Source organism: Schistocerca gregaria, chromosome 4 (assembly GCF_023897955.1).
Source record: "Schistocerca gregaria isolate iqSchGreg1 chromosome 4, iqSchGreg1.2, whole genome shotgun sequence".
NCBI lineage: Eukaryota > Metazoa > Arthropoda > Insecta > Orthoptera > Acrididae > Schistocerca > Schistocerca gregaria.
In genome coordinates, this window is record NC_064923.1 from 273,683,448 (window position 1) to 273,704,904 (window position 21,457).

Below are 21,457 nucleotides of genomic sequence, written 5' to 3' on the forward strand. Positions count from 1 at the left end.
CCATTAACCGGCCTGCCAGATCACCCCATCTAACACCATTAGACTTCTGTTTACGGGGGGCTTTAAAGGGGGATGTGTACGCTACAAAGGTGGATACATGTGAAGAACTTGTCACCTGCATCTGTGATGCTACTGCCTGCAGAGGTGATGTTCCACATGCAACACAGCACACTCTCCTATATGTCGACAAGTGCGCTGAGGTGGGTGGGGGACCTTTTGAACACATCTTGTAGGATGGATCAGTCATCTGCCCCACCATTCCTCTGTTCACCACAGTGCAAATACAGCATTTCAATAAGTAACCTTGATGCTTGTCTTCATAATCATTCATGGATGTGTGTAGTCTTCAACCTGCTCCAGTTCCGTAATGGGGGGGGGGGGGGGGGGTAGAAAAACACAGGTATGTGTGCATACGACTTTTTTTGGTTTATTTTCACATGTAGAATTACGTGATATTCCCCCTGAATCACTTCAGTTTTCTTGCTTTTGCTGTGGCATATTTATGGATTGTCCTTGTAATAATCAGAAAATTCAGTTAAGGAACACAATAGATTTTTCTCTCGTATTTCTTTGACTGTGAGATTGAAAGCATTAATATTCTTTACTTTGACTGATATTGTTTAGAAGGCAATTGAATAGGTCCATTCCCATGTATGTTACACATTACTCACAATGACTTGTCCTGTGTTGGATTGTTCTCAGTTTTCAACAGTTTCTTGTTTCATATTGATGAGCCTCTTCATTTCTCTTAAAATTATTTAATGTTGTTCTTAGTATGTACTAGTGTTTCACACACACACACACACACACACACACACACACACACACACACATTACTGTTAGAATATTTATTAGTTTAAATTTTGGCCTGTGTATGGCCCTTTTCTGTATGATGAACTTCTTCATATTTACTGAGCTTTCCCACAGTTCAATTCCATATGACATTCTGGATTAAAAGTGAGAAAAGTAAATCATTCCAATGACTTAAATACTAACAGTTTGGCTAACTTCTGTTGTGCACAGCAGTACGAATTTAATTTACTGTTTATGCTCTTGATGTGCTCTGTCCATGTTGATCTACCATCAAGTGAAGACCCAGAAATTTTACCCAAGTTATCAATTTTTTTCTCTTTGATTTTTAGTGTTAACTCATTTTTTGGTCAATTGTTTTTAAAGCTCATGATTTTTTGTTTCTAAACCAGTTACCTAGTCTATGTAACACTTTCAGCTCCAAGTGCAGCTTCTTCTAGATCCACCCTCTTAATTAAAACATTTTTGTCATCCACTAAACAGTATGGATTCCTGTTGTATTTCATGAGAAAGTCCATTAATATATACCAAAAACAGCAGTGGCCCTACACACTTCCCCGAGACTCACCAGTTAGGATCTTCCCCATGTCTGAGTAGTATTTACTTCTCTCTTCATCTGATACTTCTACTTTTTGGTATCCGTTCATTAAGTAAGATTTTATTACTTTGAATGCAATACCTCTCACTCCGTAGAATTTTAGAACCTTGTGATCAACTAAATCAAAAGCTTTTGACAGGTCACATACTATCAGAATTATTGATTCTTCCTTGTCAAGTGTTTGTAGCACATTGTCCACAAGTTCACGTGTTGCTAAATCAGTGTATTTATTTTTTTTGAATCTAAATTTGGTTGGGTTGGTTGGTTGGTTGATTGGGGTTGAAGGGACCAAACAGCAAGGTCATCAGTCCCTTGTTACAAAGACGGTCAGTTCCGACAGAGGGACAGCTCAGAAGAGTCAAAAACGATAAAGGTAAAAAGTAAAAGGCTAAAAAAAAAGTGCAGTTGTGTCGTCAATGATAAAAACACAAGGAGGGAAGTCAGTAAATGGGCAAACTCAAGAGAGGAAATATCCCACCTGTGAAGCAGTACAAGCAAGACCACATGCTATTTAAAAGCGTTCAACCGCCAGAGTGTAAAAGGGCGGATTGTAAAAGGGATTAAACAAACCTAAAAGGCGATAAAAACAGTAAAAGGGAAAAAAGATAGAACATGGCCAGGGAGGGGAGTCAGGAATCTCCAAGCACAGCCTACAGTGGAAGACATCCCAACCCTCACCGCCCTGCCCCTACTCCAGAGGGAGATGAAAATCCTTAAAACTGAGAATAAAAACCACTTTCACGGAGGAAACTGAGAACCAGTTCAACCATCCGGGAATCGTCTGCTAATATTAAGGGTAAAGTGCAGGGAAGTCTGTACTTAGTACGCAGAGCTAAAAGAAGGGGGCATTCCACCAAAATGTGGGCCACTGACTGGAAAGCTCCACAACCACAAAGTGGGGGTGGCTCACCACGCAAAAGAAAACCATGGGTCAGCCTGGTATGGCCGATGCGAAGACGACAGAGGGTGGTTGAGTCCTTTCGCGAGAGGCGTAAGGAAGAACGCCATGGGACAGGTGTCACCTTAATCGCACGAAGTTTATTAGACAAGGAGGTAGCCTCCCAGGATGTGGCCCATGATTGCGCAAAGTGGGATTTGAGATGAAGCCGTAAATCCGCCACAGGAGGGGTGACAGGGAATGGGGGGTAAGTGACTGCTCCCCCAGCCAAACGATCAGCAAGCTCATTTCCTTGGATGCCCACATGGCCAGGGACCCAAAGGAAGCTAACAGAGCAAGCAGCATGGTGGAGATCAGCGAGATGGTCATGGATGGAGGAGACCAAGGGATGACGGGAGAAACACTGGTCAAGTGCCTGAAGGCCACTCATTGAGTCTGTACATAACAAAATGCGATTGAGCTTGGACTGTTTAATAAAGGCCAGGGCCCGGGAGACCGCCATCAATTCCGCAGTGAACACCCCACATGCATTTGGCAGGAGATGATTTTCCATGCCTACAGAGGAGGTGAAGGCATAGCCCACACGATCAGCAGATTTAGAGCCATCAGTGTAAAACACAACAGCATCCCGAAACTCAGATAAAATGCGGCGGAAAAAACAACGGAACACCATCGGGGGAACGGAATCTTTCGGACCTTGGCAGAGATCCATCCGAACTCGGGGCCGAGGAACTAACCAAGGAGGTGTGTTGGGGAGGGAACGTGAGATACAGGAAAAGGAAGGAAGCTGAAAATCACGGCGAAGAGACGCTAGGCGGAGCCCAACCGGTAAACCCGCCCGAGGGCGGGAGTCAGGTGGGCGACTTCCTTGGGCAGGGAACAGGATAGAATAGGAAGGATGAGTGGGAGAGGAACGGACAGCGATTGCATACGAAACCAGAAGCTGGGAGCGCCGAACGGAAAGGGGGGGGATCCCAGCCTCAACCAGGAGACTATCTACAGGGCTAGTCGGGAAGGCACCGATGGCCAAACGGATACCACGATGGTGGACCGGATCCAAGAGGTGCAATGTAGAAGGGGCAGCTGAACCGTAAACTTGACAACCATAGTCCAAGCGAGACAACACTAAGGCCCGATAAAGGTGGAGGAGAGTGGAACGGTCAGCACCCCAAGAGGTGTGGGCAAGGAAGCGAAGGACATTTAGTTTACGGAAACATCCTATCTTCAGGCATCTGATATGAGGCAGCCAAGTGAGCTTGTTGTCGAAAAGAAGGCCAAGGAAACGAAACTGTGGGACCACAGGTAATCGTTGTGCATTGAGATAGAGCTCTGGATTGGGGTGGACTGTCACACGGCGACAAAAGTGGACCACTCGCGATTTTAAAGGAGAAAACTGAAATCCGTGTGAGATGGTCCATGCAGAGGCACGCCGTATAGCACCCTGGAGCTGACGCTCTGCAGCGGCCATCGAAGAGGAACTAACCCAAATGCAGAAATCATCCACATACAGAGCAGGAGTGACCAAAGGACCGACGGAGGCCACAAGTCCATCTATAGCAATGAGGAACAGAAGTACACTCAATACGGAACCCTGAGGGATGCCATTCTCCTGGGTTCGCGGAGAACTTAAAACTGTACCAACCCTAACCCTAAACGAACGATGAAACAAGAACTGGCGGATAAAAATCGGGAGTGGGCCCCGAAGACCCCACTCATGAAGTGTAAGTAAAATATGATGGCGCCAAGCCGTATCATAGGCCTTGCGAAGGTCGAAAAATACAGCAACCAAATGGCGGCGCTGGGAAAAGGCCTGCCGAACTGCGGATTCCAAGCGAAGTAAATGATCGATCGGAGACCGTCCCTCTCGGAAGCCACACTGGTAAGGGGACAACAGACGCCGAGATTCGAGGACCCAAGTGAGCCGACGGGCTACCATCCGTTCAAGTAACTTACAAACAACGTTCGTCAGACTAATTGGCCGATAGCTGTCGACGAACAGGGGGTTCTTACCGGGCTTAATGACGGGAACCACGATGCTATCCCTCCATTGAGAAGGGAAGTCACCCTGGAGCCAAATACGGTTAAATACCCGGAGAAGATGTCGCTGTTGTGGAGCACTGAGATGTTGAAGCAGTTGGTTATGAATGAAGTCTGGGCCAGGGGCCGTATCATGAGAAGAGGAGAGTGCGGAAAGAAGTTCCCATTCAGTAAAAGCGTCGTTGTATGATTCTGACTGGCTGGGGGTAAAACATAAGGCGGAAGCTTCGGCCCGCTGTTTCTGGGGAAGGAAAGCAGCCGGATAGGAGGCTGATGCCGACGCTGTTGCAAAATGGGTCGCAAGGTGTTCCGCAAGAATCAACGGGTCCGTGCAAAGGCCATCCGGGAGGTGAAGACCCGGGAGGATAGACTGCCGATGGCAACCTTGGAGAGAGCGAAGTGTAGCCCATACCCGCGACAGAGGGACAGCAGAACCGAGGGAAGAAACAAAACGTTCCCAACACATCCGTTTGCTCCGTTTGATTAAGTAACGGGCCCTTGCGCGAAGGCGTTTAAAGGTAATAAGATTGGCAACGGATGGATGCCTCTTAAGGTGTTGCAAAGCTCGACGGCGATCACGGATGGCAACGGCAATGTCGGAACTCCACCAAGGGACCTGCCGGCGGCGAAATGGTCCAGATGAGCGCGGGATAGCAAGGCTAGCAGCGTGAACAATCGCGTCAGACATGTCACGTATGACATCATCAATACCATCCGACAATGAGGGAGAAAAAACGACCTGTGCAGTATACAGAGGCCAATTGGCACGTTGGAAGGACCAACGAGGTGATCTGTCCATGGGGGAGCGGGAAGGGAGCGAGAGAATCAACGGGAAGTGGTCACTATCGCAAAGGTCGTCGTGCGGTGACCATTTTAGGGAAGGGAGGAGGGAGGGAGAAGAGAGAGAAAGATCAATGGCAGAAAAGCTACCATGACCGGCACTGAAATGGGTTGGGGAGCCATCGTTAAGAAGGCACAAGTCGTGGTCGGTAATAAACTGGTCAATGAGATGACCCTGACTAGATGGAAATGCACTGCCCCACAAGGGATGATGTGCATTAAAATCGCCAAGTATAAGGAAGGGAGGAGGAAGTTGCTGAAGGAGGGCACTTAAGGAGGCAGGTGTAGGAGTTCTGTCAGGAGGGAGATACAGATTGCAAATTGTGACTCCAGAGTCCAGGTGGATCCTAACAGCAACTGCTTCCAATGTAGTTTGGAGAGGAATCCACGTGCTGGCAATGTCCGTTCGGACCAACGTGCAAACTCCACCAGACGCCCGTAGGGGGCCGACCCGATTTCGACAGAAAGCACGGAAGCCACGGAGGGTTGGTGAGTGACCACCAGTAAAATGAGTTTCTTGTAGAACCACACAAGCCGCAGAGTAAAACGAAAGAAGGGATTGCAACTCCGGTAGGTGACGGTAATAGCCATTACAGTTCCACTGGATAGCCAAAGAACGATGAGTCAATTGGGGGGTGAACAGGCTAATGTCAGTCATGCCGGTGGGTCACCACCCGTCACCGACAAGGAGGGGGCGACATCCATGAATAACAGGTCAGAGTTAGGTTGTGAAGATGGGGACGAGACCTCTGGCGATACCAGAGACTCCTTGTCCCGGGACTTGTGCTTCTTCTTTCTTTCTGTTTGGGATCGTGGAGGGCTGTGCAACAAAATGGAGCCAGCCACAGCAAGATCGGGAACAGAAAGAGAGCGGGCGATCTGAGGGCCCGCAGACCGTGGTTCTCGTGGTGGCCGCGTGGCAGCAGACCTTTGGCCTGGAAGGTGCCGGGAAGGGGGATCCCGCGAGGGGCGCCCATGACCGGCAGACGCCGAAGAAGCAGGACACTTCTCCAGCCGGGGAGAGGAAGCGGTGCCCGGGGGGGATGGTGTGGGAACCGCAGGGGGAGGGCGGAGGAAAGGGGTTTGGGACTGGGGTAAGGAATGAGGAGGAGGGGGTGAAGATACTGCTGAAGCATAACTAGTTGTCAGGGTCACTGGATGAAGGCGTGTATACTTTTTACGGGCCTCGGTATAGGTGAGACGATCAAGAGTCTTATACTCCTGTATCTTTTTCTCTTTCTGATACACTGGGCAATCCAGTGACCGTGAAGAATGATTTCCACGACAATTTACGCACACAGGAGGGGGAACACAGGAACTTCCCTCATGGAACGGATGTCCACAGTCACCACAGAGGGGGGCCTGCGAACAGCGCGAAGACATGTGGCCAAAACGCAAACACTTGAAACATCGCATAGGTGGTGGGATGTATGGCTTCACGTCACACCGATAGACCATAATCTTGACCTTCTCAGGGAGGGTGTCCCCTTCAAAGGCCAAGATAAAGGCACCAGTGTCAACGCGGTTGTCCTTCGGACCCCTCTGAACCCGCCGAACAAAGTGAACCCCCCGCCGGCTTAGATTGTCCCGAAGTTCCTCATCAGATTGAAGGAGGAGGTCTCTATGGAAAATTACACCTTGCACCATGTTCAAGGACTGGTGTGGGGTAATTGACACAGGAATCGTACCAAGATGGGTACAGGCACGGAGAGCTGCAGACTGGGTAGCTGAAGCGGTTTTAATCAACAGCGACCCAGACCGCATCTTGCTGATAGAATCCACCTCGCCAAACTTGTCTTCGATGTGTTCAACAAAAAACATAGGTTTCGTATGAGTAAAAGTATCCCCATCAGTTCTGGCGCAAACCAGATAGCGAGGGAAAGGTTTCGCCCCCAGCCGACGAGCCTGGCCCTCCTCCCAGGGGGTAGCCACGGAAGGGAAGGCGGAAGGGGCAGAGGAAGCAGCACGTGAAGAATCTTTTCCAGTCAAAGAGACGGCCGGAGAACGGCCAGAGTTGTGGACTCTTATGCGTTTCATGAGCATAGTGTCCGCCCTGATACCACCCACTCCGATCAGGGGCTCTCCTCATGGGCGCCACCCAGCCACAGCAAGGGCCGTCTGGCACGGCGGCCATTGCTGGGAGTTCCGATGCTCCAGGACGACAAGCAACCACTCCTAGGCTTACATGAGGAGGTCACAGCTCAGGTATCAGACGTGTGATCCCTGTGTTTTCAGGGGGCTCAACCAAAAGGGTACATAGCGACCCCACCACACGGGCTGGCTACCGTGCTGGCTATGGACCCTAGCGTCAAACAATGACGTAAAGGAAACGATGGAATCAATGATGATGGCACACGCCGGAGACACTAGGTAAGGTGCTCTTCCCCAAATGGCTCACACTACGGAAGAAAATTTAGTGATGGAGGTCAAACCCCAGAGGGGACCAGAGAATACCAAAAGGATGAAGGAATTACAGAACAAGGCCGAATTGCAAGGTCAACAGAACCAGGAGAATAGCAGGGCCAACATAAGGAAGGACACCATAAGTAGGGACACCAAGAGAGGGAGAGGAGAGGTCGGAGGGAAGGATGAAGGACAGGAAAGGAGGGGAAGGGAAAGGAAATGCAGCCCGGAAAAAGAAGGAAGGCTGCAATAGCTCGGGGCCCCGTGCTCGCCACGCACGTACTCACGAAAGGACCGCGAGCCCCCTGGGGGGAAATTTGGTTGGGGGGGGGGGGGGGGGGGGGGAGAGGGGGAGGGGGAAGGGACCAAACTGCGAGGGCATCGGACCCTTGTTCCCAGTAGAACAATTAGTCAAGGGAAAGAAGAAGACGTACAGCACAATAACAGGAGAAACGAAGGAAAGGAACAGAAGGACAACAAACAGTACAACGGACGAAACAGAAAAAGAAAACCACAAACAAATGCAAGAAACAGGGAGAAGAGATTAAAAACAAGAAAGCAGATTACCTTGGCTGGCTGACCATGAGAATAAAGAGAGAGAAGCCAGCCACTATGCAACACATTAAAATCTCCACCCTAAGTGTCCTAGATTGGAGGACACAGAGCTACAAAGGACATGCTCCAAAACTCAGATCAAATGATAAAACCCACCCCCACGAATAAAACATAAAATTAAAGCTGCTGTTGAGGCACTGTCACCCGACACTGAAGGAGGGTGCTGGGAAAGTTAAAAGTCCTCTGCAGAGTGGTTAAAAGCGGGCAGTCCAGCAAGAGGTGGACTCTGTCATTTGGGAGCCACAGCAACACTGAAGTGGGTCCTCGCGATGGAGGGGGTAACCACGTGAGTGAAATGTATGGCTAATGTGGAGGCGACAAAGAACAACTGATTCCTTGTGAGAAGCCCACAGGGAAGACTTAAATACATTCACAGTCTCAATGACATGCAGTTTGCTATGCATACTATTATTCCACTCCATCTCCCAAAGCCAAAAAACCCAGCGGCGTAAGACAGAATGCAGGTCAGTTTCAGATATACCTATCTCCAGAAGTGGTTTCTGCAGAGCCTGTTTGGCCAGTCTGTCAGCAAATTCGTTGTCTGGGATTCCGACATGTCTTGGGGTCCACACAAACACCACGGAACAACTGGACCATTCAAGGGCAGAGATGGACTTCTGGATGTTCGCTACCAAAAGATGGCAAGGGCAGCACTGGTCGATAGCTTGTAGGATGCTCAGGAAGTCAGTACAGAGGAGAAACGACTCATCAGAACAGGAATGCAGTGCACGAGATATGGCTACAATCTCTGCAGCTAATACACTGCAGCCAGCAGGTAAGGAATGCTGTTCAATATGACCTCTGTGGACATAGGTGAAGCCAACATTACCATCAGCCATCGAGCTGTCGGTGTGAACAGCTCCAGAGCCCTGGAAAACATCAAGAATTGAGAGGAAGACATAACGGAGAGTGGTGAGGTTAGAGGAGTCCTTATGGCCATGCAAAAGGTCCAGTCAAAGCTTTGGTCGAGGAGGTGTATGTGAATGGACCTCAAGCAGAGGTGGTAATGGGAAAGACAGGATCACACATGAACCACAATTGTGAGCCCTGACCTGGGCCGCAAATGTGAGAATGTGTGCAAAATAACTGGCGAGCAGTTGTGCACATTAGATTCACAATAGAGGGACTCCTGCCTCCACCAGGACACTGGTCACCAGACTCATTCTAAAAGATCCCGTCGCTAGGTGAACGCCACACTGGTGCACTTGGTTAAGTAAACGTAATGGTGAGGGTGCCGCTGAACTGTAAACCAGACTCCCATAGTCAAGGTGGGATTGAACAAGGGCTCTGTAGGGCTGCAGCAGCGTAGAGCGATCTGCATCCCAGTTGGTGTTGCTCAGGCAACAGAGGACATTGAGGTGCTGCCAGCACTTCTGCTTAAGCTGAAGAAGGTGAGGTGGCCAAGTCAATCGGGCATCGAAAACCAGTCCTATGAATCGATATGTCTCCACTACAGTGAGTGGATCGTCATTAAGGTGAAGTTCTGGTTCCATATGAATGTTATGACACCAACAGAAATGCACGACACACGATTTCGCAGCTGGAAACTGGTAGCCATGGGCTAGAGCCCATGATTGTGCCTTGTGAATGGCTCCCTTAGGCGCCGCTCAGTAACACCATTACTGCAGGAGCAATACAAAATGCAGAAGTCATCTGCATACAGAGAAGGAGAGACCGATGGTCCTACAGTTGCTTATAAGCCATTAATGGCCACTAACAATATACACTCAATACAGAGCCCTGTGGAACGCCATTCTCCTGAATACTGGGGGAGCTATGGGAGGTACCAAGTTGGACATGGAAAGTACGGAGCAACAAGAAGTTTCGGATAAAAATCGGGAGCAGGTCCCAGAGACCCCACTCAAACAATGTGGCAAGGATATATTGCCGCCAGGTCGTGTCGTATGCTTTACGTAAGTCAAAAAAGATGGCAACCAGGTGTTGGTGCCTGGAAAAGGTACCTCGGATGGCAGACTCTATGGACACAAGATTATCAGTGGTAGAGTGACCCTGGCAGAAGCCACCCTGGCACAGAGCCAGTAGGCTGCGTGACTCCAGGACCTAACCCAACCCAACCCAAGACACACCATACGTTCCAGCAGCTTACAGAGAATGATGGTGAGGCTTATGGGCCGACAGCAATCCACATAAAGCGGATTTTTACTGGGTTTTAGCACTGGAATGATGGTGCTCTTCTTCCATTGTGATGGAAAGACGCCATCGCACCAAATCTGGTTGAAGATGACAAAGAGATATTGCTTGTAGTCAGAAGAGAGATGTTTAATCATCTGACTGGGGATCCAATCCAGCCCAGTAGCTGTGTAGGGGCAATGTGCAAGGTCCCTGAGGAGCTCCCGCTCTGTAAAGGGGGCATTATAGGGTTCACTGTGGGGTCTAGTGAACGAGAGGACTTTCCTTTCCATCCACCATTTGAGGGTGCAAAGGCTGTGGGGTAGTTCTCTGATGCAGAAGCTCAAGTAAAGTGCTCGGCAGTCACATCTGCATCAGTAGAGAGCACACCATCGATGTTAACACCAAGGACATCTGGTACCCAAAAAGACGCCTGATCTTCATCCAAACTTGGCGTATGGCACCCAATGCTCAACAGGTACATCTCCCAACACTCCTGTTTCCATCGTTTTATAAGCAGGTGAAAGCAGACACGGAGTCATTTAAAGGCTATTAGGTGCTCTAAGAAGGGTGCCACTTATGTCGCTCTAGAGCTCACCCATGCTCTTTAATTGTCTCAGCGACTTCCGGCAACCACCAAGGAACTGGCTTTCACTGGGGGAACCCTAGAGAACGAGGGATCGCGTTTTCTGCCACAGAAATGTTTACTGTAGTGACCTGCTCAATCACAACACTGATGGCACCATGTGGGGGAGATTCAATGGTGACAGCAGAGGTCAAGGCTACTCAGTAGCCTCGTTTAAAGTCCATCTGCTAGGCGTTCATAGGCACAAAGACAGGAAGATGGGGAAGTCTTCACTACCACACAGGTCATCATGTGCTCTCCAGTGGATAGATGGGAGAAGTCCTGGGCTGCAAATTCATAAATCAATGGCCGAGTAACTACCATACTGAAATGTGTGGCAGCCCCAGTATTTAAGAGGCAGAGGTCGAGTTGCAACAGTAAATTTTCGACATCTCTGCCATGGCCAGTGAGCATGGTGCTACACCACTATACGTGCAGCGGTACCACACCATCTGGAGGGAGATATACATTGCAGATAGTTATTTCCTGCATAACTCTTATCCTGATGGCCACAGCTTCAAGAGGAGTTTGAAGGGGCACAGGTTCACTACCTACTGAGTTCAGGATGTAAGACGCAAACTCCACCGGACACACTATTATATTCGCTATGGTTCCATGGGTCCACATTTCTGAGAACCAGGTTTACTGGAGGGCAATGCAGAAAGCAGGTGTAAAACTTAACAGTTGCTGTACCTCAGCCACGTGGTGGAAAAAACTGCCAAAATTCCACTGTAGGATGACATGATCGTGAGATCAGAATGCACCATGTCAATCTCAATGGAGAGAAGTCTTCCGAAGTAAGAGTGATTTCAGGTGTGCCGCAGGGGAGTGTCATAGGACTGTTGCTATTCACAATATACATAAATGACCTGGTGGATGACATCGGAAGTTCACTGAGGCTTTTAGCAGATGATGCTGTGGTGTATCGAGAGGTTGCAACAATGAAAAATTGTACTGAAATGCAGGAGGATCTGCAGCGAATTGACGCATGGTGCAGGGAATAGCAATTGAATCTCAATGTAGACAAGTGTAATGTGCTGCGAATACATAGAAAGATAGATCCCTTATCACTTAGCTACAAAATAGCAGGTCAGCAACTGGAAGCACTTAATTCCATAAATTATCTGGGAGTACGCATTAGGAGTGATTTAAAATGGAATGATCATATAAAGTTGATCGTCGGTAAAGCAGATGCCAGACAGATTCATTGGAAGAATCCTAAGGAAATGCAATCCGAAAACAAAGGAAGTAGGTTACAGTACGCTTGTTCGCCCACTGCGTTAATACTGCTCAGCAGTGTGGGATTCGCACCAGATAGGGTTGATAGAAGAGAGAGAGAAGATCCAATGGAGAGCAGCGTGCTTCCTTACAGGATCATTTAGCAATCGCGAAAGCCGAAAGCGTTGCGGAGATGATAGATAAACTCCAGTGGAAGACTCTGCAGGAGAGACGCTCAGTAGCTCGGTACGGGCTTTTGTTAAAGTTTCGCCAACATACCTTCACCGAAGAGTCAAGCAGTATATTGCTCCCTCCTACGTATATCTCGTGAAGAGACCATGAGGATAAAATCAGAGAGATTAGAGCCCACACAGAAGCATACCGACAATCCTTCTTTCCACGAACAATACGAGACTGGAATAGAAGGGAGAACCAATAGAGGTACTCAGGGTATCCTCCGCCACACACCGTCAGGTGGCTTGCGGGGTATGGATATAGATGTAGACTGGGAAGGCATGAAACACTCAATGAAGCAGTCTACACCTCAGGGTCACCTGCTGCCACCGACTTATTTCCTGAACAGGCTATATACATTGTGTCTGATGGTCTGGCAAGATCTAGGTCCTCAGCAGACGTCAGACTCTACACCTCATCCTCAGACGCAGAGCTTGTAGGCAGCAGTGGTGTGGGTGCCACCGCAATTCCCTTGGTTTTGGGGGTCTTCTTTCTGGATTTGTCTCACTGATTCTTGGGTTTCTCTGGCTGGGAGGGCTTCACTGATTCCATCTCCGGGACGGAGAATGATCGTGAAGCCCTATAACCAGCTGCTTTTGGGCACTTCAGCCAATGGCGGGTGTCATCTTTCCCATTAGCAGAAACATGGGAATGGAGTGACCCTAAATACCCCTTCCTAGCAAGAGGAGCCAAAGAAGACTTACGCTTCTCCACCTGAGAAGTGGGGACTGGTGTCCTCGATGGTTGGGGAACAGTGCTCCCGAAGTAGGTAGTGTGGGAGCAACAGGGAGGGAAGTGCCCCCCACCATCAAGGGGGCAGGCATAGTCTTCCGGCTCTGAGAGCCGACTGGAACTCGTGCAACTGATGGGGCTACAGCTGTTCTTGTAGTGGCAGTAAAAGAGGTGGTCACAGCCACAGAATGTAGGTGCTCGAATTTCCTCTTAGCCTCAGTGCAGGTCAGTCTGTCCAGGGTCTTGTATTCCATCATTTTCCTTTCTCATTGTAAAATCCTGCAGTCTGGTGGGCAAGGGGAATGATGCTCTCTGCAGTTGACACAGATAGGAGGCAGGGCACATGGAGTATTGGGATGGGATGGATGGATGTCCACAATCTCGACCTGTGATGCTGGATGTACAGCGGGAAGGCATATGGCCAAACTTCCAGCACTTAAAGTACCACATTCGGGGAGGGATATACGACTTGACATCACAGTGGTAGACCATCACCTTGACCTTCTCGGGTAAAGTGTCATCCTCGAACGTCGAGATGAAGGTACCGGTGGCAACCTGATTTTCCCTCGGACCCCGATGGACAAGCCAGAGTAAATGAACTACTCGCCACTCTAAGTTGGTCAGACTGAAAAAGAAGGTCCATGTGGAATATAATATCCTGGAACATATTTAAGCTCTTATGAGGCACGATGGTAACAGAAACAGCTCCCAGCTTGTCACAAGCGACTAATGCCTGTGACCGGGCAGAGGATGCCATTGTTATCAAGACTGACCCTGACCACATTCTGGACAAGCCCTCCACCTCCCCAAACTTGTCCTCAAACTGAGGCTTCGTCAAGACAAAGGAGTCCCCATCAGCTCTTGTACATACGAGGTCCCGGGGCGATTAAGGTTCGCTGCCATCCTTAGCCTGGTGTTCCTCTCACGGTGTGGCTAGGGAGGGGTACGATTTAGGATCATACTTCCAAACTTGGAACACTTAGAGACTGCTGGTGCTTGATCACCTGCAAGTGATGACGTGGTATACTTCATCACACATCATCCACCCTGATGCCACCCACTCCGACCAGGGGCCCTACCCATGGGCGCCACCCAGCCGCAGCAAAGGTCACCTGGCATGATGGCCATTGTCGGGAGTCCTGATATCCAGGGTGACGGGAATCTACTCCATGGTATATGTGGGGAGTTCACGGCGCAGGCATCAGCAGAGTGATCCCTCTGTAGTCAGGGGCTACAACCAACAGGGTACATAGTGGCCCCACCATAACGGACTCGCCACAGTGCTGGATACAAGGTGCAAAGAATTCCATGGTTACCTTCGATGCAGAAAATGACACTGCATAGTGGGTGGAAGGAAATGAACCCAAGAAGTTGTCCTCACCGAAGAGATGGAGGATGAGCGTGACTGCAATGCCACAACGAGAAAGTGGGCTAAAGATCTCAATGCATGATAGACACGATGCACCATGTAAGGTGCCCTTCCCCAGTCAGCTCGTTCTTCGGGAAAATTGTGAAAAATTGATGTCAAACCCTACAGAGGACGATCACATAAAGGCCAAAAGGTGCGAGACTCCTATTAGTCGCCTCTTACGACGGGTAGGGATATCTCGGGCCTGCGGGGGAGGGGGGCATCCAAGTTGCTTTCTAGTTAGGATAGCTTATTAATATATTTTACAGAATGTGTTCAAAGATTTTTTACATTACTGGCATAATATTAACAGGTCTGTAATTTTTGGGTTTTGTACGCTCACCTTTTGTACAGTGGCACTTCCCAAGAAATTTTAAATTCTATGGATACAGTCCTTCATTCCTTCTGTGATGGACTTGTTAATCATATTAGTCAAGGGTTTAACCATGTATTTGGATGAGATTTTAATAATCCCATTCGGGATACCAAAGATGACTCTTTAAGAAAGTCCAAGATCAGTAGATACTAAGAAAATGCAAACTATCTACCAGCTCAGAGGAAGTCTAATTAACATATATACAAGTGATGAACGTTTATTTTCAATTGTGTCTTTGCAGGATTTTATGTAACAGATTCTCAGGTTCAAATATAAATTTTTATCAAAACTTGTCCATAGTCATATTCTGATACTTTGGAATCTAAGCATATTATAGCATTTATTTTCTGAAATGCATTTTATACGCCAGATTTTGTACTTTTTCTTTGTGTAGATACCTCAAAACAATGAAGACGACAATTGAGACAGTAACTTTACTTTTTGCATTACTACAGTTTTTGAGGAAACTTGTTTTGTAACAAGAAACAGATTTTGCACAATTACAGTCTAAGAAACAAAGCGTCTTTCAGGCTGGTTCAAATGGCTCTGAGCACTATGGGACTTAACATCTGAGGTCATCAGTCCCCTAGAACTTAGAACTACTTAAACCTAACTAACCTAAGGACATCACACACATCCATGTCCGGGGGAAAGGACTCGAACCTGCGACCGTAGCAGTCGCGTGATTCCAGACTGGAGCGCCTAGAACCGCTCGGCCACTATGACCAGCCTCTTTCAGGCTGGAATACATTCTATTACACTCAATTATGTGTATCTCTAGGTATGACAGAGTCATGTTAAAAATCACTCTCTCACATCACACATACTTACAAGACAGGATAGCACAAGTGAAAAATGATACAGGGCCACTCCATTACACTAAACTCTGTATCTTCATCACAATTGATTGAAAAAGAAGAAAAGCACTTTCTTCAACATTAATGATGTGATCAAATTATCCAATCTCAGGAGTTAGCAACATCTATACAATAGCTATAGAAGGACACAGGAGCTTTAGATGTTTCATCAAAGTAATATAGTAAAATTTTATGTAACTTACCTAGCCTTTCAACTGCATACACTATAGTAGATCCACTTCCAACTCCAATAACTGATTTATCCTGCAACAATATAAACATCTTTGAGGTTATCTGTTTCCATTGGACCAGTTGGGTGCAGAATATCATCAGATGCATATTACAATCACAACATTTCAGTGGTACATGTGTATAGATCTGAAGCTGTAACCCCTGATAGTTTTGAGCATTTAACTTGTTTTTGGTTTCTATATGGGACTGCCATTATCCACATATATTCCCCCATCATGTCCTAGTAAAATTGAAAGTTAAAAATTCACAGTTTCAATTTTTGTTGCCTTTACAGTTTTCAATACTTTTTCTTCCCATTATATAGCAGAAATATGAGAGTGGGAGCTTCATTTGTAGCAATGAGTAAGTGCATGTCAAAGCTGGATAGTTGTAATTTTGAAATTATTAGCAAAAGATCTCTGCTATGAATCAACACAAACTACTGATGACTTGGCATACCATGAGTTCTATTAAAAGAAAGCATTAACTGAAACCTTTGATATATTCACCAATTCATTACCAGTCACCTTTCAATTAAACACAGGCTTGGGCTATGTTGCAGATTAGTATGTCACTACAAATAAGATTTTGTATTAGGTTAGGTTAGGTAATACATTGGTTGGCTTTGCCAACTCAGAATCATATTGGCATCTCACAACCTAACCTACACATCAAGTTACACAGCTGATCCAGCTGTAAGTACAACCTACTTTAAAAATAAACAAATAAAACTGCCAGTGTGCTGTTCTCTTCCTGTTTGCATGTGTATTATAGTGCATGTCTCCAAATCAATGTGTCAAGGTACGAAGCCAACATCCAGTATCACTCTGAATAAGTCCATGGGTTAATGAAGTGTAAAAAAAAAAAAAAAAAAAAAAAAAAAAAAAAAAAAAAAAAAAAAAAAAAAAAAAAAAAAAAAAAAAGAGAGTTGTTGGCCAACATTATTAAAACTTTCAGATTGGCACGTCCTAATCAGCAGCGAAGAGAATTTTTTATACCACTTAAAGAACAACATCTGCACTTAGTTGAGAGTTCTTGTAAGCTACATGTGATGTTACAGCAAAGCAACACCGAGCTGAAAATTTAAACTCTTAGAAATTAAGCAGCCACTCATAAATATATGGAAACTTAGCTCAAAAACCAGCTTATTGTGACTGAAATGAGGGAGAACTACAATATTTAAATTACACGCATTTTCTCTCAAGAACAGCATGGAATATCGTGATACTTTTCAAAAATCAACCTACAAGAAAGAAAATTTCTCTCTTTTTACAGTCAAGTGGTGCTTTAGATAGCAAAATGCAGTACTGTGGAAATACAAAGATTGATGCAGGTGCATTTGAGGATCTGGAAGGAAAGAAAGTAGAGGCTGGTAACTATGTGGCAACAGGAAATTATGTTGCACATTGTCCAATGCAGATTCAAAAGAGTGCTGATTTATTCATGATTAGTCTTGCTCTGCGTGAGTGACTAAATGCAGTAAAGTGAAATTCTGATGTGCTGACAGACAATCTGCCAACTGATAAAGCTGTACAAAGAGTGCCTGTGGGTAACTGCACATACTAAATGCACAAGATTAGGTATATGAATTGCAAAACTGCACTGGAGCAGACAGCAAGTTATTCTCCAATGAATAAATGAATGAAACTGACCTCCAGCATGCATTGAGTTGTGTTCACCAATAATATTGCCATGCATATGGAAGTTTTATTTTCTTCCAAAAATGGATGTATGCTTGTAATATAATGTGATTCGCAAAACCATCAGTAGCCCGAAAATTTACCTGAACAACTGTGTTTCATTGTAAGAACCAGGACACACTACCTTGATAAATGGAATTAGCCCAACATATTTGATGTAACAAAGTGAGAGTTGTTCAGGAGCTGTGGAATAGGGATTTCTTTAATCTCTGAACAGTTTACAAATCACTAATCAGTGTTTAAGTGCTGTTCAGAGGACAACCAGAAAAAAGCTGCATAAAGGGTCAATGTTGCATTTTTCATAGTTCATGTCCAGTATAAGTACATAATCTATATTAAAATGCACACCGGGGATTTTGCTATTATGTAATGTGTCTTTTCTGAAATGAGATAGAAGTTTTTCGTTTTATATAAGAAAAGGCAGTTAAATACAGTACAAATATATATATTAGGCAACACTGAAAATCAATCACTTTTCTTCATTTTATATTCACTGATTTTGCCAATTGTCCCTCTCCAACCTAGGAGTTCAGGCTATGCTACAGACTAGTGAGTAGCTTTTGGTGATAAACGCTACTTGCAACAGCAACAAAAACTTTGGTTCTATAAACATGACAACGTATGTACATGCACAGAAATACTTAACTGAAGATGACAACAGCTGTGGAAGGCCACACTCTCTTACGTGAGAAATGCATCACAATTGTACAAAACTACTGCAGTCTTATGGCTACATATGGGTGTGAATAAAAAGTCTGTGGTCTCTTGAATCATCCTGTAAACAAATTCCAGTGAAATTGTCATTAAGAAAACTACAAATGATCCAAAATTGTGCCAGAAGATTTCTTAGGGCTCATTTCTGTTTACCTCAATGGAAGAGCACGATAATATAATCCATGACAATTATATTAAAATTGAAGGTGATGACAAAGGAAAAATGATACAAATGGCAATGAATATATGTATTTTTCCTACATCTAGATCCATACTCTGAAAACCACCGCAAAGTGCATGATGGGGCTATGAACTGTTGTACCAGTCATTTATTTGTGGAGCATGAGAAAATGATTGACGGAATGTCTGTGTGCATACTGTAATTAGTCTAATCTTGTCCTCATGATCCCTGTGTGTGCGATACATATGGGTTGTATTATATTCCTAGAATCATCATTTACAACCAGTCCATGACACTTTGTTAGCAGGCTTTCTTGAGATAGTTTACGTCCATCTTTAACAGTCTGCCAGTTCAGTTTCTTCAGCATCAACGTAACTCTCTGCCACAGGTCAAACAAATCAGTGAGCATTCACACTATGCTTCTCTGTATACGTTCCACATCCTCTTTAGTGCTATTTAGTATGGGTCCCTCACTCCTGAGCAACATTCTAGGATGGGTCACACAAGTGATTTGTAATCAATCTCCTCTGTAGACTGATTGCAGTTCCATAGTATGGTGCCAATAAACCGAAGTCCATTACCTGTTTTAACTGCAACAGGGGCTATGTGATCATTCCATTTCATTAGCAAGTTTAGTGCTATTAGTGTTTTAACATTCTGTCGACAACGAGGTCATTAAAGACGGAGCATGAGTTTGGATTAGGAAAGGACGGGGAAGCATATTGGCTATGTCCTTTCAAAGGAACCATCTTGGCATTTGGCTGAAGTGATTTAGGAAAATTACAGAAAACCTAAATCAGCATGGCTGGATGCGGATTTGAACCATCGCCCTCCAAAATGCGAGCCCAATGTGCTAACCACTGTCCCACCTCATTTGGTATTCCATTTCATACCCTTGCAAAGTGTTATTTCCAGGTATTTGTATATGTGTTGTCAATTCCAACTGTGATTCATCGATATTATACCTTTTTCATTTTGTTAAATGCACAGTTTCCCAAATATTGCACATTCTTTTCTTAACATGAAGATCTAAATGTTGTATTTGTTGAAAAATGTTAAGATACATTATACACAATACAAACAAAATATTTGTCAATCTACCTACATGTATTAAGAATGAGGAGGATTGTGGGGGGTGGGGGTAATTTTATTGCAGTCGAGGGAACACTCCCCTCCTCTTCACCCACAGAAAACTAATTCCACATTCCACAAGTAAATAGTACGTTCTGATTCTTCTCAATATTTTGACACTACCAATCTGTACGGTTTTTTGCTTCACTAATTTTGCGTGCTGGGAGGATGAAACAATTAGGCTGCTCGTCAAAAACGACTCTCTTAATATCTGGAACTCGTTTTGCTAAATTACTTAGTGTATACGTAAATAAGAAAAACACAAAGAAATGCGCTATCTGGTTTTAAATATCATTACATAATGGCTCATTGTAACTTTGGATGTTTAACATGAGAAGAGGTTGCTACATTATGAGACGGTTAACCATAGCGACATTTCCCGTGCTGCAAATTTCAAAATTAGAGATGCGATTTGGTACCGCACGTACAAGGCACTGACGTTGTGTTTGTATATCATTTAGTAACAACATATAAAAGAAACATATTCTTTGTCTTGGCTATAGCCGAAATGCGTCGTCATGTGCACCTTAAACTTAACCTATCGTCTGGGTTGTAAGCATATAGCTTTACATGGATAAATATTTACAGGAGAAAGTATCACTTACTTTCACGTATTCATCCACTGCTTTAAAGGCTGCCGCTTGCTTTGCACTATCATGTGGTCCCATAATTCTTTTGTGAATCTTTCGTGCGGGGCAAAATCTGCTTATCCTTGGCCTCGGTAATCTCACTGTAGCAATGTATTCGCGCGCAGGTGGTATGCAACCCTTAAATATCTCTGCATGCCGGCCGGAAAACTTCCACTTCTTTACTCTCCACAAACACCACGAAGATGCCGTTGACATCACGCTATCTGTACACAAAGATATTATGAAAACGTATTATCAGTAAGGTCCAGCTGTTTAATATTTCTGTAGTGAAGTGGGCGTGACGTGTGCGTGTTAAACAGAACATTTAACGGCTAATGTCACGGCGTTTATGTCTAAAGAGAGCGATATGTGAATACATGCTAATGAATCTAGATCTTTAAGTGGGAGAAAGGCTGGAGTATAAGTAATGGAAATCTGTAGGACTACAGAAAAACCGACACCATTTATGACGAAATCGGCAATAACAATTCATATCTATTTATCATAACTGGAAAAAAGTAAAAACAATCTAGACTTACTTCCTTGGAAGTCGGCCCTCTCTTCGTCACATCACAACAGTTGCATTAAAAGCTATCACCTGCCAGAGTGCGTTGACCTTCCACTTATTCCACTGTTTACATTCCTCCCACGGACCTTACCCGCGTCAGTGCCTCTGTACCAGCAACTCGCTATTTATCGCATTGTTTTATCTTAGCTAGGGGGTACCAAATTTTGCAGATTCACTTTGCTCTATTAGGACGAGAGTTATATAAACATTTTCGAAGTATCATTAGTGGAGAAGTATTTGATTTTTTTTTTAAAAAAAGGCGAAATTTAAAACCAAATTTTCACGCTGTTACCACTTGCAACAATGGAGAACGGGTAACACATTTTCGGTATTAATATAAACGCATTACTTTTTGTTATTGTCGTCCAAACCAGATCTCGCTTTCATTTCTTAATACATCTATTTCATTTGAATGAGAGGGCGAAAATTAATTGGTACTCGACACTGTTGATGATCCCTTCTTTTCCTTACTGTCTTTTTCTTAGAAATCGTTTGACTAAAGGTGACACAGATATTAAGGAT

General features: G+C 45.3%; 1 protein-coding gene across 1 annotated transcript in view; it reads right to left on the reverse strand.

The window, feature by feature from the left end:
- LOC126267286 (ribose-5-phosphate isomerase) overlaps positions 1–21,033 on the reverse strand; it is a 35,147-nt gene extending 14,114 nt beyond the window's left edge. Inside the window, exons 1-3 of the mRNA XM_049972357.1 lie at positions 20,907–21,033; positions 20,344–20,591; positions 15,985–16,045 (exon numbers count right to left, since the gene is read on the reverse strand). Of these exons, the coding sequence (XP_049828314.1) occupies positions 15,985–16,045; positions 20,344–20,583 (301 nt within the window). The 5' untranslated portion in view covers positions 20,584–20,591; positions 20,907–21,033. The remainder of the gene's footprint in view (positions 1–15,984; positions 16,046–20,343; positions 20,592–20,906) is intronic.
- Positions 21,034–21,457: the final 424 nt, after the last annotated feature.